Source organism: Thalia democratica, chromosome 4 (genome assembly GCF_965202585.1).
Source record: "Thalia democratica chromosome 4, ktThaDemo2.hap1.1, whole genome shotgun sequence".
NCBI lineage: Eukaryota > Metazoa > Chordata > Thaliacea > Salpida > Salpidae > Thalia > Thalia democratica.
Window position 1 is genome coordinate 42,781,066 of NC_139168.1, and position 26,627 is coordinate 42,807,692.

General features: G+C 25.8%; 1 protein-coding gene across 1 annotated transcript; it reads right to left on the reverse strand.

The window, feature by feature from the left end:
• Nucleotides 1-4,211: 4,211 nt before the first annotated feature.
• Nucleotides 4,212-26,125, reverse strand: LOC145833373 (UDP-GlcNAc:betaGal beta-1,3-N-acetylglucosaminyltransferase 7-like). The gene is made up of 6 exons (XM_082940552.1): nucleotides 25,982-26,125; nucleotides 22,932-23,110; nucleotides 21,540-21,723; nucleotides 15,324-15,560; nucleotides 10,877-11,038; nucleotides 4,212-4,280 (listed from the first exon to the last, which is right to left on the reverse strand). The coding sequence occupies exons 1-6, from the start codon at nucleotides 26,123-26,125 to the stop codon at nucleotides 4,212-4,214; spliced, it is 975 nt and encodes a 324-aa protein (XP_082796678.1).
• Nucleotides 26,126-26,627: the final 502 nt, after the last annotated feature.

Here is a 26,627-nt window from a genome sequence, read left to right on the forward strand (position 1 = left end):
AAAAAATATCAAAAAAATAAAAGAAATTTTATACGCATATATATCTAACATTATGCACACATAAAATTTATGTTGAAGTCTACGTTATAAGTAAAGTTTTTATCAGAAATGTATTTAATTTTAAAATTTATCAATAATTTTATGATAGCAAATGGTTGCTTCATGTGAAAGCATGATAACCCGTTTGTAGATTGACGACTGCAAGTTTTTCGGTTGTGACTGACTGATGAGTCCTAATAAGGACGAAACCGGTCTCAGTCTACCGAAACTTGTGATTTGGTGATCGAATTGGTGTGATCAACCCTTTTGTTAAACTTGAGCTTGTCTCACGGCAAACGAAAGTCCAGGCTTCTGCTCTGCTGACTTTCGCCGATGTTTTTTGTTGATCGTACTAAAACGAGCGTACCAGATGTCTTGCCTAGTGGACAATGTTTTAAAAACGTTGCGCGGCAAACGACAATGCTGGCGTCACTGATTTTTGCTAGCAAATGGTTGCTTTATGTAAAAGCATCATAAACCGTTTGTAGATTGACGACTGCAAGTTTTTCGGTTGTGACTGACTGATGAGTCCTAATAAGGACGAAACTGGTCCCAGTCTACCGAAACTTGTGGTCTCATGAATCATGATCGAATTGGCGTGATCAACCATTTTGTTAATTTTATGAAGTAATTTAAATTGTAATACGATTTAAAAAACAAAACGAAAAATAATAAATAAATTGAAGTTTTTCAAAAAGTATGTTTAAGAATTTAGACTCTACAATAGAACGAAAGGTAAATAGGTCTAGTTTTATATGTAATGATCTCAGTAATAAATAAGAATTACAAGAAGTTAACTTCCAATTAGGCAGATCCACATTTTTTGATTGTATAATTTTTAATTAATTTTTGTTTTTAACAGACTTATATAGTTAAGTTTTATAACGTTATTAAATTTTTTCCAAGCTTATTATTATTTTTTAAATATATGACCCATACAAGTTTTACCTGATTTTTTTGTTTACGTAACTTAAGGGATTTGTTGATCAAATACTAAGAGTTTAGGTAAAACTTGTATGGGTCATATATTTGAAAAATAATAATAAGCTTACAAAAAAATTATTAATGTTATAAAACTTAATTATATAAGTCTGTTAAAAATAAAAATTAATAAAAAATTAATTTACTTTTGCTTTAAAACCATGTAAAAAAAGAATCAAAACCGTGCATATTTGGAACTTTTCTAAAAAATCTATTTAAGCATATGTAATAAAAAAAATAAACAACGTAATAAAACTCAATTAAGTAAGTATGTTAATAATAACAAAATTAAAAAAAAAAAAATTGGAGAAAAACATTTGGGAATTGTCATGTAACTAAAAAATTAAACAATTTATTTTTACTTTTGGTTACAAAACATTGTTGATTATGTGTTTGTAAGTGTATGACTGTTTAAAAAAGTTTTTTGATTTAGTTCAAAAACTTTTTACAATAAATCAATATGTTACAACCACAATAAAATGGACACTTAAAAAGTTAGGAAAAAATCAAGAGCAACCATGTTAGCTCTGTTGACAATTTAAAATGAAACATTAATCAAGGGCTTAAGGTCTTTATTTTTACAAAAATTAGAAATAGAGAGGGTCCACCTTGATTTTTACAAGTTGTTAGAATTTTGTAAGGTTTTATCTGGCCTATCAGACATTTTTAAGAGCTTTAAAAATCAAAGTAACTTATTAGGTATAAGCATCAAAGTCAGTGATATCAACAGGTTCCTAATAGTAGTGATAAACCCCAAAAAATATTTCAATAAAAATTTTTCTTCTATTTAATTTTTTAACCAAGATCTTCAAAATTTATTACTAATATTTAAATTCAGGATTTTTTTCGATTAAAAATTTTATTACCAAAAAACTAACTTATTTTCTTAGATTGTATAAAAAATGGCTTGTAGTTTAAAGTAAAAGCATTCATATAAAGCTAATTACATTTTTACAAAAAAATATCTTGGACCCTTAGTGCCTTAACCTTGGCTGTTATGTTCAAGCTTAAAGTATAAACTAGAAGTTTTTTTTTGTAGAACAGTCACCTTTCATGAATCTACACGCTCTCGTTTAGTTACAAGTTTCATATTTCTCAAAAAAAAAAAACTAATGTATGTATTCATTAAACAATATGTTTAATATATTATAAATAATTTAAAATTGTAAATCCTCTCAGTTTTTCTTTAGACTCTGTAAAAATGTGTTCTTTGACGGTTTGATAAACATTTAATTGTGCCTCATTATATTGAACTCTATGGCTTTGCTCTTTATATTTTCTGTGCCTTAGCCCCTTTTTATACCTTTAATCCAAACAAGGTACAATGTTCATTTCTTCACAATATTTATGGCATAAAGTTTTATTTCAACCCAATATATCTCTTATTTTTAGCTAATTTGTTCTTTGCTCACCTAAGATTAAACTCGCCTTACATGGTATAAGGCAATTTAAATTTTAAAAGGGCAAGGAACAAAGTGGAAAAAAATCACTTTGTATACACACACATAAACCATTTTATTAAAAGAAATTTCAATTATATGTACAGCTTGATTGAAAATTGTTTTTGAACTGTATTAAATCAAATGCATTATAAGAAAATAGCCAATACCGTAGGTATATTTGCTAACTCTCGTTTAGTTATGCACTTTTGCTGAGGACATAATGTATGTAGGTTTGCGAGAGGTGACTTTACACAAATGTACTAATTTTTGAGATAAAGTATTTCTTGTAAAATTTTTTCTATACAAACATATTGACCGCATTTTTTTTACTTTCAATCTACTTAGAATAAATGAAAAATCTAATTTCTTTAACTTTTTAAGCTATTGACTTCAAAATATTACAAAATTTCCTTGCATAACAAGAAAAAGTACTTTTATAACTGTTGAGAAAACTACAAAGTGCTAAACTAAAGGTAAATCTAACTAGTTAAATAAATAAAATGAGATGTAAATTTCCAAAAAAGTAATGGAAAACTTTATAATTATCAAAAAAAAACTTGACTAATACTTTATCTGCATAAAAAGAAATCTATCTGACTCAAGATAAATTAAAGTACAGAAAAATAAACTCTAAATGGTTTCAGCATCTTATTTACAGGGTTCCCGGTTCCTTAAAAATTTGCAATAGTCTGAAAGTAGCAAGAGTTTACATTTTTTTGCTCGGTGGTTGAAAATTGAAAGCCAAAACAGCGACACCGCGTAATGAAAAACACGTAAAAAATTTTAATCGTTTTTTTAATTAATATATTTGCAATATCGGTACTGAACAGTAACTCCGTGTCGCCACCTAGCAGATAAAAGGTTTTATTATTTATTTTAAATCCAAATTGTCCAAAGTTTGCTTATTTAACTAAAATTAGAGCTCAAAAACCCTCAAACTTTTGTATTATTAAGACTGTGCTTATAAACGGTTAATAACATATTTTATTTTACCTTAAAAATATGTTCGTAACGTTTAAAATTAATAGTTTTTTTTTATAAAATTTCCCTCTAAATTTGCTATACTTTATGGATTTTCCTATAAATTTTAGGGGGAACCCTGTATTTATTAAAATAAACTTAAAGTACATATAAAATACTAACCGTATTTATAGCTGTTTTTTTAATAAATAAAAAGCTGCAGATATAGAATTATATTAAAAGAAAAGTTTAGTATTTAGCAACAAAACTTACTTATATTTATGAAAGAAAAACTTTTATATTTATAAAATACTTTGAAAATAACATTCTACAAAAACTGCAAATAAACTTTTATATAAATTAAAATTTCCCAAAAAAAGTAAACTATCTAGTATACTAAGCTATTGTTCTTTTTTTATAAACAACTTCATAGTATTAGCACACATGCTTTACGGTCAAAGGGGTCCTATATTGATTTTTACAAATTGGTCTTTTTTATTGGTTTTATCTTAGCTACCTGATACTTTTTTTGAATATTTATACATTTGTCAATTTGCCTGTTTTCAAGTTTGTTTTACTGAAAACTTGAAGTATCTACTTTAAAAATCAAAAAAGTATGTAATTTTTCAGAGTTATCAATTGTTTTATATGATTGAGAAATTGTGGTCCATATTTAACTAACAAAAACTTTTTAAATTTTAAATTTAGAATTTTGACAGTGTTTAAAAATGTCACTAGAAAAACATTGAACAATTTTGCTACGAATTCTGTATGCTTCCACTGACTAACTTAGCACAAAGTTTGTTCTGTTGAGTTGTTTAAAATCTTCCACATTTCTCGTAATTCGTCTTCCATTACCTAAAATGAAAAAAAAAAAGTTATTAATTGTCTTGTATTTGATTTTTTTATATTTATTCAAAGTATACAAAATATAAACATACTTTACTTTAAGTATAAAAGAAAAATTTCAAAATCTGTTGTATAAATTAGTAGTCTTTTAAATTATTAATACTAAAGATCACAAAAAAAATTGCATTTTTATTACAGTAACCTCTCGCTTATTTACGCACATTGTGTCCACAGAAAAATGCGTGAAGATACGAGAGGTACCAAATATACTTACTATAATGGCCATTTTTGGATATTGCTTCTAGTTAAAATTAGACCAAAAATTTTCCAATTTTAACAATTTGTTTACTTTAATTATAAATATGGAAAAAAAGATAAAATTATACATATGTTAAAAAAAGGATTTAAATTTATATAAAATAATAATACTTGTAGAAAAATTTTATTACTTTTAATAATAAGTAGATTTTAAGTTTATATTTATTTATATGTGACTTATTTGATACTTAACACTTATATTCTGTTTTACTTAGCAAATTCAATTTATAGTTAAGAAATGGTGTGTTGTCTATATAAAAATTTGTTTCTATAGCCTTTTACAGAAATATTCCTTTGGTGCTGTCATGAATTTCTTCTATTGAACAAAAATATATAAAATATAAGAAAAATGTTTAACAAAAATTGTTTATGTTACTAAAACTTTTTTAATTTGACCTTTGCCCACATAATGATATCCTTGTCTTGCATTGTATTAAAGATATATTTATGGATTTTTTGAGTAGGAATGGAATTTCATGCCATAAAAATTTGAGGAATTGAAAACTTTTATGTATTTAAAGGTATAAAAGGAGGGGTGTTAAGACACCTAAGCTATATACAATAAACCTAATTTGTGCAATATTTAAAAATTTAAAGTTTTTATTTTTTGAATTTTTTAGAATTCTAAAATGCGTAACTAAACTAGAATGCGTAACATCACGAGTGCGTAAAGATGCGAGAAGTTAATGTACTTAAAGTAATAATTATAATGAATTTAACAAGTAGTTTGATTTCATTGCTTTGTATTAAATTTAAAAATTTGACCAAATTTTCATACGAAGAAAATGTTATAGTTTAAAGTAAAACCACAACTAGCACATATTTTCATTACTCAAGAATTTGAGCTTTATACCGGGGTTGTAGCTTTTTTTCTGCTACAAATTTGCAGAAACGTATTTTTTTTTTAAATTAGCAATTGCTTCAAAACTAACACTTTGTTTATTAATGGATGCTTATTCTTCTATTTAATCAAAAACACTTGTTGAGCTTATATGTTATATTTTAATGAAAAAACATTTTTATGAACATATCGATAGCTCTAAAAAGCTTTTTATTATTAATAATATTATTTTTATATTTAAAATTCTTTAGTTACAATATCACGAATAAACTAAAGTTGCCAAAAAAATTTAAATTTTTTTTCCAGGTTTTCTGAATTTCTTACAAGTTTTTGAAAGTTCAAGTGTTTTTGTCAATTTTTAGTATAAAATTATTTTTAAGGTAGAAAACTGTCTTAAATATAATAAAAATATTGAAAAGATACTGTAATGCTACTTTAATGTAATGCTAAATGTTTAAAAATTCTGAACGATAAAAAAAACTAGTTTCTGATAGATTTTTTGTAATTGATCAGAATTTCATCAATTTACATGTAAAAATTGTTTAAAATTCCAAATATTTTTCAAAATTTCTCAAATTACAGTTTTTTTTGCCTAAATTGTCAAATTCCAGGTTTCACCAGGATTCAAGACTATTTAGTAAACCTGATAGACAAATATCAATTTCTACACTTCATAAATCAAGACTACTATATAACATTTTTTAAACTAAAGAGAGTAATGAATATTTAGTATACTTCTACACTAAACTATATATTTAATTTTGATACAGAAGCGTTAATCATATAGACAACCTTTGAGATATTCAAATAAAAAGTATTATCAAGTAATGATTAAATGCTTAGTTTAGAAATCTATCAGAAAAAATAACTAAAAATCTCTAATATAATTATTAGTGGTTCCTTTGTTTATTTTTTAATTGTACTAAAAAAGCATCAGTTATAAACAATTAACTTTAGGGTCTTTGTTGATCTTTACTTTCAACAAACTATTTACTTACAAAAAATTGTATAGGAAATTAACAGATTACTGTAACATATTTATCTAACTACTGTGAAAACTTGAAATGCAAAAAAGCTATGTGAAACACTATAAAACAAATCTTTGCAAACTATTTTTTTTTATATATAAATACAATATCATTATCAAAAGGTACTCAAATATTGGTTTGTAGTAAACAATCAACTTTTTTATTTTCATAAAGAGCGATATCATTTAAAAAAGTAAAACTTTAGAATATTCAACAATTTATTACTTTAATGTAGTTTTATTACTGATATTAAAAGATTTTGTAGCCACGTTGTCACTTACAATGGTATCTCAGAAAAAAAGCGAAAATTTCGATTTTATTTAAATAATGAAATTCAATTTGAATACACATTATTTATATTTCTACTGTTGTGTATCACTCTTTGTTAGAATACTTACAAAATCTTACTTTTTTTATGACTGAAAATTTATAAACTAGTATACATATTCTATCATTCGATAATATAAAGTTATTTTATTTTGTTACTGTTTTTAAATGTTTGCTTTTTATTGATTAAAACACTTAGCTTACAAAGTGTTTAGAACGCTGAAACAGTTGTTCTAATGAAAAGTTTATTTTTGTATATCTTAACTTATAATTGGCACCTACATAAAGTGGAGAGCCTTTCTTACCATCAAAGGACTTCACAATAAGTAAGAATTTCTCGCTTTTCTAAATTAAGTTGAGTCTCTAAAGTTTTAAAGATGGTTAAAAGTATAGACAACTTTAGACCTATAAACTTTAAATATTCGCTAAAAGGCATACCAATAAGTAGTAGTTATAAAGAATTTAAACTAAAATGTACGAAAAAATAGATTAACTGATAACAAAAATGAGATGGAAGGCCTTTCATATAAAGGATGAAGATACAGAAGCAAAATTTAACATTATGACGGTTTATTTTCAACAAAAGAACGGGCTCTGAGGATAAGTTCTTAACTAAATTTGAAATAACCTTTACGAGTTAATAAATAATTTAATATTCCGTAAGTATCAAAACTCTTCTACCCAAAAACTTAACAATGACTTAAAGAAAACAAGGACTACAATTTTTTTTTGCAGATAAATATCACAGCTTATGTAAAATTAGTCCGTATAAATACACAAAAATTTACTATAGAAAACATCACATCTACAAACGAAAAATCGGAAAGTAGTCTCATCTAAAAAACTAATATTGAAGCAAAGGAAATAGTTATGAAAAACGAAATGGTCGTTCAGAGAAAACTACGAAAATATTTCTCGGCGATTGGGCAACATTTGTTGGACAATCAGGAGTGTGCGAAAAGTTTTAAAAAAGAGAACTTTTCAGTTTTATATAGAGCGGAGAACTCTTTTCAGCTACATATTCTAGAAGCCCTATGCATTCAATTTTAAAGGCGCAGTTTATGTGAGCAGAAAAAGTTCGTGTACCAAACAATACTTTTTAAATCCTTATTTTAGGTAATTTTAAAGTAACTAGTTTCTCGTAAAATTCTTTCTTTTTTAAGTATAGTTTTATTTTCATTTTTATCGCTGGTTTATTTTTTTTTGATTTTAATCTAACGAGTTTTATTAGTACAGCAAAGTTCTATAGTAAAAGCATATAGTTAGTTTTTACATTCGATTATTACGTCATTTTATATTTTAAAACTTTAAACTACATTATAATCTTATTTCAATTTCAATTTAGTTTAATTTAGTAAGATACAATTTTTGATAAGACTTACTACAAAAGATCTAAAATAAATTCAAAGAAAAAAATGAAATGTGTTTTGTTACATTTTTTTTAAACAAAATAAAAGGTAAAATTTCTAAACTATCTTAATAAAAGTTTTACTTTACTTTAAAAGATCATAAACCAGATTTCCCTAACAAACTAAGCTGTAGAATCATTAATCCGGCAAAAATTTTTATTGGTAAACCTGCTGAAATACATTTTGATAAAATCAACATTGTTTTAAATCTAAAATTTAATTTAAAGCAATGGAAAAAATATGAGGTATTGAACTAATTCACCACTTAAATAAATAATTCAACTTCAGGGTTTAACAAATTAGCTTTTATTCAAGCTTTCAGCAACAATTTTAAAAAACTCATTCAATTTTGCTGCATGCCTAAGTGAAAATACGGAATATGAAAAAGAGTTGATATTGCTGCAAAACAGTACTTTTCAACGAAGGTGAAAAATAGTCGAAAAAGCATAACAAGAACAGCTTTGATGTACCAATGGGAAGCTTTCATGGGGCGGGAATTTGCAAGTTAGTTGGTCTATATATCTTAAACAAATTGAAAAAGGAGAAGATCTTTAAGGGTGGTAAATTTGGCATATACTGTGACTATGGTTTGGCAGTGGTAGATATTCTCCCGGGACCGAGTATGGAAAGGAAAGTCTAACAACTAAGAAGCCTTTAAAAACATTGGCTTTGATGTTATCATTGAAGCCAATTTGTTTGTAACACACTTCCTATATGTAACTTTAGACCTACAAAACGAAAGCTACAGACCGTATAGAAAACCAAATGCGCATGCGGTTTATGTGAATAGCAAGTCAAAACATCCAGAGCATGTGTTAAAATATATCCCAGTCGCTATGAATAACCGCCTCCAAAAGATTTGTAGCAGTCAACGCATATTTAAGGAAAAAACTCAACACTACCAGAAAGCTACAAAGGCAAGTGGGTTAGATCACAAGTTAGCCAATAGCAGGGTTTTTCAAAGTGGGCCAAGCAGTAAAGTAAGGGGAGGGGGTATGAGTATTAGAGGGGCCACAGGGGGCCATGAAGTCATAAATTGAAACTTACTCTAGATATTTTTGAGTTAATGATGAAAAGCAAAAAAAAGGGCTTAGGCGTTTATAATGGCAGTTTTAAAACTTATACAAGATATAATTGAAAAATTTCTGGAAATTTAAGGACCATAAGCTGTAAAAGGGGAAGCTACTAGCCAATAATTTGAAACTTACACTAGATATTCTGGAGTTGATGATGAAGAGCAAAAAAGAAAACAAAAAGGTCGTAGGCGTTTTAATTGGTAGTTTTTTGAGAAATCTTGTCGGAGAGGGCCATGGCTTTTTTAATTTCTTTAAATGGGGCCTTTTGAAAAAAAGTTTGGGAAACCCTGGCCTATAGCCAAAAACACGAAAAAGGTAAGAACAAGAAAAGAAAGAGAATATAATTTTATATTTCAATGTTCCATTCTGCAAAAGCGTAGAAACCAGGGTAGGGAAACGCTTCCTAGAGATTGTGTATAAAAAAATTTACTGAAGACCATCCATACAGTAAAAGTTTTAACAGGAAGACACTAAAAGTGTTCTATTCCTGTATGCCAAACATAATACAATTAATAATGGCACACAATCGAAAACTATTAGACATGCAAGATAAAAAGAAGCGAATGAGTGACTGCAGAAACCAAGGATGTCCGGTCAATGGAAAATGTCAAACAGAAAATTTAATCTATAAAGTGACTGTAAGAACTGAAAATCACACCAAGTTTTATGTAGGCTCCAGTGGACTATCGTTTAAAGATCGCTACACAAAACACAGGTACAGTTTTAGACATGAAAAACATGGCAACACTACAACTTTATCGCAGTACATATGGAAACTCAAAAATGATAAAATTAACTTAAAAATTTATTGGGAAATATCAATAAGAATAAAAAATAACTACAGTTTGAAAAATATGCAACGCAGAAAAACAAAACTTTAAAAACTAAAAAATCAGAATCTTCAAACTCTTCAAAGGAATGAATTACAAACTGGATTCGCATTATAATTTATTTAAAACTGTGTTGATAATGTTGCTTAAAATGTACCACTTATTCTATTAAAATGAAATATATAATGTTATATAATTTTGTTACTGTACTACTTATATGTTTGCTTTTTATTGTTTAAAACACTTGGCTGACAAAGCGTTAAGATCACTGAAAAGTTTATTTTTGTGTATTTTAAGTTACATATATATGTATCTCATTGTAAATAAGTATCTTGGAGAACTTTTACAAGTTTAATATTTATATAAAAACTTAATAATTTATAAAAGTAATTTTAACCTACACCCCTATTTCATAAACAATTTTTTCAAAATTGTTAGTTCGTTTTATATTAGCAAATACTTATTCAAGGCTACATTCTATTTGTTCAAAAATTGTGGTGTCTTACTAAAGTACTCCTATAAAAATCCTTTTAGTTTTTTTAGTAGATAAAACACTAAAATATCAAAAATTAAATACAATTTTTAAATCTAGACTACTCAAGTTATTAACTAATAATGAAAATAGTAACTTTTAAAATAATTATAAATACTAAGGTTTATAATGTATAAGGGATCGTTTATTCCAGTTACTGCACTTTTAAAAAACTATTCACATTTTAAAGCGTTAATATTCTAAATAATGAGTAACTTGAATTAAATTAACACAAAAATCTTACTTTATGTAGCGTCATGATCTCTTTGTAAACGCAAACATCTTTTTTAGGGTCTACTCCAGATGATGTAAACCCTTTGTGATTTATCGGTTTAATATTTAGCTTTTTCAAACAAATGCCGATGAAAGCATCGTCTATTGGAATTATTGACGTTACTTTGATAACCTATAAATGTTTATAAAAATTAAGTATAACAAAAAAAGCTATAATTAGTATTAATACAAAATAAAATGTAATCTAAAAACATCGAAATTAAATGTTAGTGTAATATCATTTAAGCTATCAAGTGAAAACTTAAAAAGCAACATATGATAAAAAGCAAAGTTGTATTTAATTTTTAACTACGGAACTAATTTTGATATCATAAAGCAGTGTTTTCAATATTGTAATTTCATATAATTTCATATATTTTTAATTGTATTGCATTTTATTAACTTTTTAGAAAAATTTTAAAGACTGAGCATTAATAAAACAAAGAAAAAAATTAAATTGTATCAAATAAATAGTATATAAACAATTTAGTTAGTCTATATTTACAATTTAATTAATAATGATATATACTACCCTTGGTAATTTTTTTTTTTAATTTATATATATTGTTTATTTTTAACTACCACTGTTATCCCTTACTCTTGGTAGGTAATATCTTTTGTTTTTTTATAATTTTTTAGATTTTTTTTCTATTTACCCTTTGTGCATATTTGACAATCAATGCAAAAAAGTCTTTGTGAATATTTGACCCCCTCAAAAATATATTAAATTTTTGTTCTTCGATATAAAGCATCTAATAGTAACTCTAAGCCAGGATTTCCCAAAGTGGGCGATATCGCCCCCCTGGGGGCGATTTTAGTATTTCGGGGGGCGATAATTAGTAAGGGGGCGAAAGGGTGGGCGATAACTAGTAAGGGGGCGAAAAGGGGGCGATTTTAAAATTTTGGGTTGTCATAAAATTTTTACTTTTTATTTTGCTATTTTACCATTTTTAGCTTGCTGTTAAATATTTGACCCTGTGGTAAAACTTAAACAAAAAAGTTTATTGTGTTTATGTAAAATAGAGAGAAAAAAATCAAGTACTTATGACTCCTACTTTCAAGTTAATTACATATTTTCAATTATATATTTTCTTATTTAACATTTACATAGATCATAGACGATCGGAATTCTTTTCACTATTTTTTTACCTTACATATATGTTATTTAGGATCATAAATGGTTTGTAAAAATGTATGTTATCTATATTAACTATCACCTCATGATGTTTCCAATTGTTTTTTGAAAAGTCATTTAGTTAGACTAAGAAATAAAACTATACAGGGTTGCCAATTTACTTAGAAAAACGTGGAATTTGACAATTTAGGCAAAAAAAAATTTTTTAATCTGGAATTTTTAACAATTTCAACATATTAAGTAAAATTTCGATTTGACACAAAAAAGCTATCATATAGATAAAAATATGGATCCCTTCGTGGCAGATCTTTTCGAAGTAAACGACTCACAGGAAACCTTCTCGGACTTACAAACTGACCTTTAACTCAAAGTAAATGTTTCCAAAGAACGAAATGAAAGCTTTTGGACTCAACAAAAACTAAGGCAAAAGTATCCAATCATTGAGAGGAATTTAGATTGTTGTGTATAGTTTTTCCTTCTAGCTATGTTGTTGAGAAAGCTTTCAGTTTAGTTATCAACATCTTGAGCAAAATATCTAATCTAAATATTTGTAAAGGAGGTGACTTGAGGCTTTATTTGACTGATTTAGAATCAGATTATAAAAACTTGCAAGCATTCATGAACCTCATCCTTCGCATTATATTAGAATTCAGTAGCAGAAATTATTTTATGAAAGTTTTTTTTATTTGTTTGATCTTTTAAAATACTTCTTGTTTAAACTGGTTTGTATTGTTTTAAGTCTTTGTATTGTATTATGTATTCCTTTATATAAAAAATTCTTTTAAGTTGTTTATTCTTTAACAGGTTTGCATAATGCCTAATAAATATTAATTACGGTAGACTTCCTCTTGAGTTCGCACTTTTTACCAAAAAAAGTGCAAACTTATACTTTCTTAAATTTAACTTAAACAAGTCTATTACTAACTAAGTATTAACAAAACAAAAAATACACAATATTTAATAGCTCATATAAATCTTTTTTTTTTATGAATGTTTGTTTTATGTTTTAGTTGATTTCATGTTTATTCATAACGTTATTGCATATAACATATTTAAATTTATCATTTTGTAAAAAAATGGTAATAATTTTTGAGTTAAAACTTTTTTATTTAGTTCAAAGTGCGAATTAAAAAGGAAGTCTACTGTATTTATAAAATGTTTTATGTTTTAAATATGTTAATAGCTTTGTTTTGACCGGGTTTATTTTGTAGTTTATATTTGTCGATTTACATTACACTAAAAGTTTTTATAGCATAGTGGTTAAAGTATTTGTTTGAAAGAAATTTATTTGACATATTTTTGTTATTACTTGTTTAATCTGTATAAATAAAAAAACCTTGATAACCATTTAAGTTTTTATTTCAAAAATTATTTTTGGTTTTAAAAGAGTATAGATTTGATGTCTCTATTTGAAATGACTTCAAATTTTTCATTTAAAAGATTATTAAACTCAAATTTATTTTCTAACTTGAATTTTTACTGTTAGAAAATCTATCTAATAAAATTAAATAATTTAAAACTAATTATACAACTGTTTTGTGTTTTATTTTATTTTTTAATATATTAGCAATTAGAATATGTTGTTTATTTCAATAGTTCAACACTAGCTTTTAGTTTTTCACTATTTTCTTCTGGTAAATTATTATAGGCTAATAACTAGAGAAAAAATAAAATTAAACAGTATTAAATAAGTAATCAAAAAGACTTCTACAGTTACAAAACAAAGTTTTAACACAATAAAAAGAATTTTTTAATTGATTACTTTCTGTTCACAAAATTAACTGTAAAACATTTGATATTTTTTGAATTTAAATGAAGAAAAAAAATATTAAAATTAAGGTTTAGTTTTCTAAAGGTTATTTTAAGTCAAATACTATTTAATGGTATTCTACTACAAAACATAAAGTTTAAAAAGTTTAGAATTGAATTTTAATTTTACAACTAACTTGCTAATAATATATCTCAGCATTGAAATTAATAATTTTACTGCATCAACAGAAGCTATTGATAAACCAACTTTTTATGTGAGATAATCAACCAGTCAGTCAAACTTCCTAAAACTGGATCAGCAATAATGTTTTAATATCTATTTCATTATGTTTAAAAAATTTGTTCATTCTTTTATAGTTTTTTAATCTCTGGTATTTAATTTTAGAATATGCCTATTTATAAAATAATTTAAGTATTTTGTGCGGCTTAAATAAGTTACTTAGTATTCACTCTAAATGTCCGAAATTCGTTAAATGAGAGATAGTTATAATGTCAGGTTTCAGTTAAGATTTCAGATGGGTAACTTACGGTCCAGATCCAATCAAATTTCGACCCGCCAAGTAACTTGAAAATACTTTGCAAAATAAACAAAATTTAGTTTTTTGATGCTTATGATTTTGAAATACACTTTCAATTTGGTTTTCAGTTACATTAGTATTTCCTAGATCACAATAATAGTAAATCATTTTATTACAATTATGCTCAAGTTTTTTAGTTTTCTATATGTTATTTTTTTAAATTATGCAGCCCGCAATTACATTTTTTTAACGAGTTGAAACAAGAAAATATTTTTTAGTAAATATGAATTGCTGACTACAAAAGTTGTCCACCACTACCCTAAAATTTTCATTAGTTTCAAAACAATTCATAAATAAACAGGATTGATTACTGATTACACAAGGCTTTTTAGTATTTAAGTATTTTTAAACACTTTACTGGGCTTATAAGAAAACAACATAACTTATTTTCTCAAGCCCTGTAAACTACTTTGAACACAGCCCAAAAGTGCGTGTATAAGAAATACCAGACTAAATTACATTTTGAACACAATTTTTTGGCTCAAAAATTTGTACTCAAGAGAAAAACTACTTTTTAAAATCGTGGGGGGCGATTATTTTTCAAATTTCTGAAAAGGGGGCGATTTAGTAAATGAGTTTAGGAAACCCTGCTCTAAGCTTTCATATAAGAGCCAATATTATTTTAAGAAAAAATGTTGGATCCCCTATGCCCTTAATAAAGAAACTCTTACTATAGATTAAAACAGTGATATGATATCTTTTTGATAGTCTATTAGGAACAACAATTATGCTATCAAGAGTAAATCATCAAAAAATAAAAGTAAACAATTGTAAAGCAATTTTTAAACTAAGTTTCAGTTTATTACTCAACTTTTAAACTTTTTAGCACTGTTTAACATTCTATGATTGAAATCTTAACCTTAATTTAAAAATACGTTTCCATCAAAATATTAAAAAAAATATATAATAACTTTTCTCAGCATAGTATTACCTACCTCGAGCATACGCATAGCAACAAGAGAAGACATGGCAAAGCCACCACCGCTAACATAAGGCGGATAATACTTTTCTCCGTACAAACTCGCCGGCACGTAATACTTTGACTTGGGATTGGTTATTCGGGGTGAGGAGTACAAAACTGATCCTGTCAGCATTTCAATGGCTTTTTCTGGAGTGAGTGACGTCAAATAATCGACAATGTTGCGCATGATCATAAACATGTCATCATCACCCTGAAAATATAATAAAATAAAGAAAATATTTTTTAAGAAATGTATATCAAACTACTTTATATATATTTAGAATATGTGATATTAAAGTATTACTGTTAGGTTAACAACCGAAGCTCAATAACTTATCCCTATTAGATTAAATGTTTGATATTTTTTCTTAAGTTCGTTAGATATCTAAGTTAATTATTTTCAAATATTTTTATGTTTGATAAACATGACAAATAATAAGCAAATTATTAATAATAATAAATGAATTGAAACCTTTATAAAAATAACCTTTAAACATTGAAAACATAAGCAACAGAAATAATTTACGAAATTATTCAAACAATCCATACTTGTTTAAAATATGATAACGTATAAAACATAAAACTTTTTCTACTTTAATAAATCTATACACGATTACAATATAGTATAGTATATTTAAATATATTATTAATAATATAGTTTCAGCTTTGCAAAAGATTTTTTGAATTTTTTTTTTCAGTTTTTCTAAATTTCTTCAAGTTTTTTAAAGTACTAATTTTTCACTCAATTTCTAACAGAAAATTATACTTTAGGTAAAAACCGTCTTATATGGTATAAAAATATTGATATGATACTGTAACGTTACTTTAAAGTGTTAAATGATAAAAAGTTATAATAACAATTTATTGTATATGATAGATTTTCATATCTAATCTGAATTTTATTACTTTACATGTAAAACATGTTTAAAATTTCAGGTTTTTCCAGTTTTTTCCAAATCTCTCCAATTCCAGGTTTTCCAGGTATTTTTTGCCTAAATTGACAAATTCAGGGTATTTTTAGGTTTTTAAAGAATTCCAGATTTTTTGACAATCTTTTTGTTTACGAAAAATAAGTCAACAAATTTGTTTAGAAAAATAAAGACTATTTTCCAGTACTTATTGTACAGTTTATTGTTAATAACCATTTTAATATGACTCATTTCTTGAAGCGTAAATAAATGAACAGTGTATAACATATGATTATTGTTTTTTAATTCGTTTAAAAAGTTTTCCTACAAAACATTTGCAATAAAATTACACTTACTATACAAATTAAGTTAAAATATAAATAATCTACAAAAGAAAAAAAAATAAACAATTAAATATATTGCAGCAGCGAAGTTCATAGAAATTTTATGCATGACTATGTTTTATTATAAACGGAATTGCACTAAATAATTAATGAAACTTTTGTAAATGGTTAAATGCTGATAAAGATATTGTAAATTTATAAAACGTACTCGAGCTTTTGTTTAAAACTGTCTTTTATTGGTTTCACTAAATAAATTACACCATTGTTGTATTTACTTCATGTTATGACTTTTGAAAATATACATGTTTATTAAAATCTTCAGTTATTACAGTTTGATAGTTTTGCTAGAGCTTGTTAGAGAAAAAAAAGAATTCTAAATGTTTTACTAAACATTTAATTTATGTTTAATGTTTTATATAATATTTCACAATTCCAAACTATAAAAGATGGCTTAAGAACATTTTTTTCATTGTAAACTTTCTTAAAAAACTTTTCAATCATTCAATCTTTTTTGTTTTTAATATAGAGACGTTAAAAATATATGAAAAACTTTACTAACCCTTTTGTTTTTGTTTTAAATGTTTGAATCTATATTTAGAAAAAGCTAAGTATAACTATAAATAAGTGAATTGTAGTTTATTACCTGACTGAAGTTTCAGACAGATCTAGAAATGACTCATTCATCTCATGAGCCATTTTTGGAACTCTTTCTCTGAAATTGCAGTATTGTAATAATCTTAAATGTGTATTTCTTAATTATCTTATAAACAGTTGAAAGGCGTTTAAATCTAAAAAATGTTATACTAAACTAAAAAAACAAAATACTATGACTATAGTTTTGAAAAACACCCTGTAAATTTTTATTTTTTGATAGTTCCTAACAAGACTTAGTATGTAGGTTACAAATAAAATGGATTAAAAAATAATAAGGTTAGTTTTGGTAGAAATTATACTAAACTTCTAGTGAAATTTTTAACTGTCTACAGCTTTTGAAAACTTTGAGAACCACAATTTAAAACTACAGTATTCTGCTACTTGAGTATGCGGGTTTATACAGCCAAAAATAAAATAAAAAATTTAGTTCAGGATTGTTTGAATAAAACTTAACGAAGATTTTATGTAAACATTCATTCAGCTTTTATAATTTTATGTTTTTTTTTCTAAACAGCTTATTTATGGCTATTAAATCATTTATATCCTGCCAACTTATTACTGATTTGTTTCTTGCATTTTACTGGCTGCAACAGAAAATGAGAAAATAAATAAAGAAAAAAGTTACTTTTAAAATAATCAAATTACCTTAATTAATATTTTTGGAAAAAAAACTTACAACAAAAAATGTCAGCTAGACCAAAACGAAAAGCTACTTTAACAAACATGTTTTCAAGAGCATTTACTTTTAAGAAAAAGTCAATTGCACTACTCGTTAAATTATTAACATGTTTGAATTTAATATTGTTTTTAAAAAACAAGGTGGTCACTGGTTTTCTATAAATTTCTTCCTGGTTTTTGAAAGTACAAGTCTTTTTGTCAATTTTTAGTATAAAGTTTTGTTTGATTTAAAACTATTTCAAGTAGTATAAAATTTGAAAGTATGATCTAATGCTACTTTAAATGTGTATTTTTAATAAATAAAATTCTAAGTGTTACAAAAACATTGTTGAATATAATAGATATTTTGTATTTAAATTAAATTAACTTTTATTTAAAAACTGTTCAGAATTCTAGGTTTTCAATAATTTTTATTCTAAGTTTTTGAAATTTCTTTTATTGCCTACTTTTAACTTACATGTTTTTCTAGGGTTCCATGTTAAATTGTCAACCTATATACCTCTATTTTTTGTTTTAACTGTAGAGTATGTAAATTTTAGTTGCACTGTTCTATATTTTCGTTCGATATTATCCACATCTTACTATGGCTTTTTAACATAACTTTTATAACTATGTTTAAATTATAGGATATTGCTTTGTAAGCATTATCTGCTTGTTCCAAGAGACTTTAAAAAAAACAGTTTTTTACTCTAGCTTAACTCTATATAAAGCCGAGCGCGGCTTGAAAAGAAAGTTTTTCAGTTTTTGAACATTCTGAGTAGAATGTTAAAAATTCCGTCGTAGTTTAGCGTCGCAGCTTTTAGATAAAGCGCATTGCATAAGTGCGCGTTGCATTTGCACGTTCATTTTCGGTTTTCGTTTCGGCTGGCTATCAGTATTATTGGCAAGGTTAAGTACAACTAAATCAAACACACTTTTCTTTTAGCAGGCACTTTTTAGATTCTTTGTAAACAAGATTTCACTATTTTTTGTTAGAATCGTGTATTGTTTGACCTAGAAATAAACAGGAACTCGAGAAACGCTTACCAGAACGTGTTTCGGTCTAGTTGTAAACGTCACTTAGGTTGTATTTTAGCGATTATTTGCGTTCATCTTTCGTTGTTTTTTAGCGACTGTTACTCAGCATTGCACTTATATTTTAATCCACTGACTTCAATAAACACCGCTGAGAAACGAAAGCAAGTGTAATTCAATACACTTTTCAGCTTTCGTTGATTTCTACAAGCGTTTTTCGAGCTCTACACTTATATATTTTCTTGTAAGAATCGCCGAAAAACTAAAGCAAGTGTATACTGGTTTGTAGCTATTTCCAGCTTTCGTTGTTTTTTTAACAACCGTTTCTCAAGTAGAAACTTATATTGTAGTTCAGCCCAAGCAGACTTTTAGACGTTCCATACGCTTCCAGTCCTAGCTTGGCTCTGACTTCAGTAAGAATTGCTGAGGACCTGTAAACAAACGCTCTTACATTTAATAAAAGTTGTCCTGCAAACAAACCACCGAGCTCTGACTTGCATGTGTGTGAGTGTTTTTTATATCGATTTTTAGTAACATTGTAAAATAAACTTAGAGTGCCGAACCTATACTTTTAGTATTAACAGTAGAACGTAGTTAAGTAAGTTCTAAAATTGAGTAAACTAGTGATATACCTCTCTTATAACTTATTTTATAAATTTAAACAAATTTGAATAAATTACAGAGGTAAAGTATACACATTAACTTGTTATATAAAATACTAAACTAGCTGCTTAGTTATATAGAACTCAATTATTTACTTAAACAAAAAACACTTTGATTCTAAAATTATGCTAGATAAACATTTGTGTATATATCACAGTTTCACTATGGAAGTGACCTTCCTACAGATCATCAATACTAAAAAGTTTACAAAATCTGCTTGTTCAATTCTAATAGAAAATTTTTGCAGTTTTATAAAGGATATTTTACTAATTTATACCAGATGAAGGCATTGGAAATAAAATTAAATATGTTTATATTTTGGAATTTTTTCAGACTTTAAAGGACTTTTAATTAATTTTCACCATTTCAAGGCTTTAAAAAAAAGGAATTTTGTAAATTTAAACTGACAAAAACTAACTATTTTTTTTAATTTTATCAAATTTCCTGACTTTTCCTGACTTTTTTTCAAAACCCCCCATTTTTTCCTGACTTTTGTCAATTTTTTTAATTTTTCCTGACTTCCTGACTTTTCCTGACTGAGTGGCAACCCTGAGTGTAACATATTTTGCTCTATATTAAGTTTATATAGTAAGGTTTAAGTTGTCTATAATTATAAAGATTTACTTTCTAGTCTATATTAAGATTATATATCAAGTTGTATATTAGAATCATTATAGACTAAATTAAACTATTACGGAATGACGCATAAGTTATTAGAATCAGATGATTATAGCTTTTAAAACATACATTTCTTTAATGCAAAATAAATAAACAAAAATTTTATTCTTAAATTAATAAGTTTGAGTTTTCAAACATACAAAGCAAAATCACATTAAAAACTTACTATTTTAAGTCTGAAAAATTTGTTAATTAAGGAATTATGTATTTAGTTTGAATCATGGGCTATAATAAAAATAGTTCTTTATGATTTACAATGTCTCGTTACAGAGATATTATTAAGGGGTAATATGATTAGTAAAGTAGATTAGTACAACAATCAAAACAACACTTATATTTTATTTACATAAACTAAACAACACAAATATACAATTACATCACTCTATACGAGAACTAAAGTTAAACACACAAGAAAACATTAGTTCTCAAATCTAACGTGCTTAAAATGCATCTTAACTTAAAGCACACTTGCCGAATGCTCTGCCGAAACTGCTACTGCAAATAAATGCAAATAAAATTCCGTTTTATAAGCACTGAAACAAATGTAACTCCTAACAATAAAAAATGATTTTGTTTTCAATACTGGAAGTACGTCACGAAATCTGCGTAAAACAGTTTACAACATCCGCTTTTAAATAAATTTGGAAAAGCTTGTTTTGAGAATAATGAAAAATATTTTTATTATTACAAAAAATTACATATTTATTCACAAGCTTTAAAATATTAAAATGAAATGTTAGTTTCATTAAAACAAACATTGTTATTATACAAAATTTAATTTTCTAAATTCAGCTCAGTTCAATTTTGGAAGTAGTGTGTTTGCAGTATCTGGTTTACTTCAGCAATACTCGGCCTCTCAATTGTGGAGGAAAAAACTAACACATTTTACAAACAAGGCCTTTGTTTTTTTCTCAAGATCAATATTAAAAGTAACGCTGGTTGTCCAAGACGAGTAACTTATGATCACAATATTTGGCAATCTCTAATCAGAAAGAAACAAAGTGAAAGAAAGAAAAAAAATTTAAGAGGACGACAGAACAATAAACATATATTGATTTTATTTAATTATATATACTTCTGTTTTTTATTTACTTATTTTCAATACCTATTAATATTTTTGTAGTTATTGTGTTATCTTTCCTTTGTGCACTGTACTCTCCTAAAACATGTATGACCAGTATTAACTACCAACAGGTTATTATTCAGAACTTTCAATTAGTAATTTGTAAGTTTAAGAGTAGCAAAACTTACTTTAAACACGAATTTTGCTTGTGAACAGTACGCTCTCATCCATCTCATGAACATGATTTCTTTAACTGTTAAGTTTCTAAAACAATCAACAAAATCTCCCTGAACAATGTCCTTGTACTCAGCTACTTCTTCTGCTAATAACGATTCCTTTTTTGGGTCCTTGGACTGTGCCAGTAGAAATAACCTGTAAAGAACATATAGATTTTATAAGGAACAACTTATTTTTTTCCTTTTAAGTTATTAAAGTACTAAAGCAGACTAATAAGTTATGATGTATATATTTGCACATTAAACAAACAATTGTGTACAAATATCTTTAAGTTTTTTATCTATAAGCTTTTAAGAATAATTAGTTCATATTTTAAACTTTTTTGTTTTAAAATAAATATTGGCTAATACTTAATGTTTAATATTATTGCTACTCAACAACTCAAAACACTACATTCAAAATTCAGAGTCATCTTGAAGTATCTTATTTAATAAGTACTTATTAAGCTTTTTATACTATCATAATCTTAGCAATTCGACCTAAAACTTGGTTTTATTTTGGTCAAACTCAAATTATTTTTTATAATATATGGATAAACAAATTTTAAAACTTACTAAAATATGGCTATTTTTAGTATTTACAATTATTTTTTTAATTACTATAACTTTATTTACTAGACCTGTATTTTTGTTTTATTAAAAGTTATTTTTTAAATTTTGAATAATTTAAAATTATTTATTCTAATTTGATTTGTTGTAAATTGAATTGTCATGTAACTACATTGTACCTGACTTTAATAAATGTTTTTTTTTGTTATATTTAATTATACTATTGAGCTTACTGAGGAAAAGCTTGTAATTGAATTTTTTTAATAGTTGTTAACAAAGCTTTGAAACTATGAAAAAAATGTTTTTTTAAAGAATTTTCACTATTATTTTACATTGACTTGTTTTATATATACATTTATAGAAAAATATACTAGATCATCCTTAATAAAATTAAAACAATTTAAGTTTTAAAAACTTTAAACTTAATTTATATCAAAATTTACGATACAGCTCTAAAATTAAAACAAAAAATTAAATTTTTTATACAAATCCTAATAAAAAACTAGCTATTGAAAGATAGGAGAAAGAATATGGCTTGTATTGAGTTGTATTATTGTACTTATGATTGACTGATTATTGACTTGTATAATTATTATTGAGTATCTACTTGGTTTTATCTGAGTACTAAAAAACATATCTATTCCTTTTAGAAAAAAACCACGAATAAAAAAAGATATTATATACTTTTTGCAACTTCTAAGCATTTAAATCTGAAAACAAAACTAGCTGGAAATATACAAAATATTTTGTTTGCTTAGATATACAAAACTCATAAAAACAGTATTTTCTATAAACCTTTTTGTTTTTACATTTGGTAAGTATGACTCATTTCCCCATGTTTCTCTAATTGCCTGCCTTCGATCAAAATTAGAAGTAATCGATTTTACAACAATCAGAAGAAAAACTTCTTCAGAGTCCCCTTTGTCATTTTTACATCTATCTGCTTGATTGTAAATGAATGGATAGTATTTTTTCTGTTTTGAATATTTGGATAAAATTTAGATTATAATTGAAAAGCTCCAAGAGCATAACATTGTGTTTAAATTAAAATACATTTTGTTATAATCTTGTCAAGATTAATATAAAAGTGATTAAATCAGTCCAGGACACAGCCAATTTTTTATTAATAATTTTTCTTCTGCATCAACAATTGGAAAAATCAAAAGATAGTTTTGTAATATCTACAAATTTATTGCATATTACATAAGTTCAAAACGTTTTCAGATTTATAATCCTTTCTCAGTGAACTTATAGTAAACTACTTATTATAACTTTATAACTACTTATAAACTAAACGCAGTTTACTATAAGTTTACTGAAGAAGGATATTAGATCTGAAAAAGTTTTGAACTTATGTAATATGCAATAAATTTGTAGATATTTCAAAACTATCTTTTGATTTTTTCTAGTTACAATTTTGTAAAATTATAAAATAAATTAATTTGATTTAAGTGGTTATACTAGTACAGTGCTTATTCACTTATCCGGACACAGTGGGCAAGATTTTTCTGTAAACATGTCCGGATAACCAAAAATCCGGATAAGTACAAACAATCAACTTTTTCATTTAATATTATAACTGCTGCATATAATGCAATGCATTATAAAAGTTTTAAAATAAAAACCAATACATGGTAATTGTGAGTAATATATAAAAAAATTATAAATAATAAAAGCTAAATTTTAGATTAATTATTTCATTATTTTAAAGTAGAAAAAAATTAACTTACTAACCCTATACAACAATATACGTTTTTTGAGGGTCAAGCAAGTAAAATTTATCACTTGTAGTCCCATCTGCCTTAATTATTAATTTTGATAAAAGATTAATTCTTGTTTAAGAGAAAATATAAATTTAAAAATTTAATTGATTAAATAAAAAAAATTCTAAACTGAATTACTTTACATGCTTACAGATTAATGATAACTAAGCTAGTTTTAAACAAATATAGAATGTAATCTTTAGTATTATTATTACGTCATAATAATAAACAAAATTGTAGAATTTATAAAATCCATGGTTGCCACTGATCAAGCTGAGAAAAATTTCCTGACTTTTTCTGACTTTTTACCAAAATTTTCCTGACTTTTCTAAATTAAACTCTTAAATTTAACTTATTCTTGAAACTATATAAAGCTTTTAATCTAATTTTAATACAGTTTAAAAACAACAGTCATCAAACTATCAGTTCATCACTTGAACCATATGTGTATGATTGATGTTTGAAATAAACAGCTCTATCAGCAAAATACTTGTATTATTATCTTATAAACACAGCTTGTCTGAAAAAAGACACAATTTTTTAGCATTTCCTAGCATAAATGTATCTAGATAAACAAACGTTCTGCTCCGGAGACTTTCAACAGCTTTTATAACAAATACTCTACATTTTTTTTTTAAATTTACAATCTTTTGTTCCTCAACTAGGTCTTTTTTCCTCAAATTTGAAAGCAAATTTTTTGCTGCACAACCAAGATCAAGGGCAGGTTTCAGGAAAGCTTGATCATTCAATTCAATCTTGAATAACTTGGGAAGGCTGAGGTTCCAAACTATCCCGTCTTTCATAAAGATACACAGCAATTTAATCACCAAGCACGAAATGTCCTCATGCATATAGGCAACAATAGGCTGAGTACTCTGGTATAGTGTCAAAAAAGGTTGCATGAAAGATGCTACATAACTAAAGAAATGCATCTTCACTAAGACAAGATAATCAGCCACTGCATCCCTTACAACTCGGTAACACCTGCTGTCAGGACATTTACTCTTTGGACCTAACTTCCAAACATGAAAAAAATGTTTAATGTTTGGTCAAATTTCGATGGCACGATCAGCCACTAATACCTCTCTTATAACTTATTTTATAAATTCAAACAACTTTGAAAAATTAGAAAGAGGTAAAGTATACACATGAACTTATTACATAAAATACTAAACTAACTGCTTAGTTATAAAGAACTTAATTATTTACTTAAACAAAAAACACTTTGATTCTAAAATTATGCTAGATAAACTTTTGTGTATATATCACAGTTTCTATATGGAAGTGTCCTTGCTACAGATCATCAATACTAAAAAGCTTACAAAATCTGCTTGTTCATTTAAGGTAAATGTTCAATATGTTCATAAAAAATGTTTGCAGTTTTATAAAGGATATTATACCAGATGAAGGCATTGGAAATAAAATTAAATATTTTTGTAAATTTCTAGGAACATTTTGGAATTTTTTTCTGACTTTAAAATACTTTTAAGTAATTTTTACCATTTGAAGGCTTTGGAAATCAAGGAATTTTGTAAATTTAAACTGACAAAATCTGACTTTTTTTTAATTTTATCAAATATCCTGATTTTTCCTGACTTTTTTTCAAAACCCCCCATTTTTTCCTGACTTTTCATGACTTTTGTCATTTTTTCAAATTTTTCCTGACTTTTTCTGATTTCCTGATCGAGTGGCAACCCTGAAAAACACTCTAAATTTTCTTACAGCATAAGAGCTTAAATATCTGTATCACACAAAAATGTTAAAGTTTTTTAGTGAAAGTTTTTTGAATGTTCTTCTGACTGAGCAGTCCGGATAAGTGAAGTCCAGATAAGTGAATAAGCACTGTACTACTTACTAAGTAATTTAATAAACTAAACGTTTATAATTAAAACATAATATATTTTAATAAAAAAACTTTTAATAAAATTTGTACAAAAAAGTTTTTTTAATTTGATATGGAATAGTCAAGAATAAAATTATCAAGTTCATGTTATGTACTAAACTGAATAAAAAGCTGTTTAAAGGTGTTTCAAAAAAAATTAAAATAAATTTGTCTAAAACCTGTGAATACTTATAGGTTACTTCTGTATTTTCTTGCACTTTTTCTTCTTTTTCGTCAACTTTACTATCATTTTCTAAACTACCACTTTTTGACCACATTGATCTTTCTTTCTCCAAAGTGTTTATTCTTTTTTGTAGATCTTGGTTTTGAAGAGTGACAATCATAACATTGTAGACAATAAACACAACAAACACAGTCTTGAAAAATAAAAACTTGTTTTTCGCAAAAAATGAAAAAAAATCATTCATCTTCCTGCAAAATTATACAAGTAACAATTTTACTACAGCAATTATAAAATTCTGATTAATAATATCAAGTACAAAAGTAACATTGTATGTTTTCTTTCTTATACTTTAGCTGATTTATTCAAAGAACTTCTAAAATTTACATTTTACAAAAAAATGCATTACATTTCTAAAATATCTTTTATTTGAATAATAAATACTTTTTTTGATGTTTTCAATAATATGTTTACAATAAATGATGTTTTTGATAAAATATTTTCAAAAAATGGTGTTTTCAATAATATTTTTTCAATAAGTTTTTTTTTTGAGATGTTTTATTACAAAACTAGAATTTGAAAATTTTAATTTATTATTGATATATTTAGACCAAAAAGGTTAAAAACGTATTTAAAACATTGACTCGCAATCTGAAATTTATAGT

Excerpts from the sequence above, each read along its gene's own strand:
- LOC145833373 (XM_082940552.1), bottom strand. The coding sequence starts at position 26,125 with ATGATTGTCACTCTTCAAAACCAAGATCTACAAAAAAGAATAAACACT. Across the intron at positions 21,724-22,931 it reads CCAAATGTAAAAACAAAAAG|GTTATTTCTACTGGCACAGT; the intron begins GTTTATAGAAAA and ends TGTTCTTTACAG. Across the intron at positions 11,039-15,323 it reads TTGCTATGCGTATGCTCGAG|GTTATCAAAGTAACGTCAAT; the intron begins GTAGGTAATACT and ends AAACATTTATAG.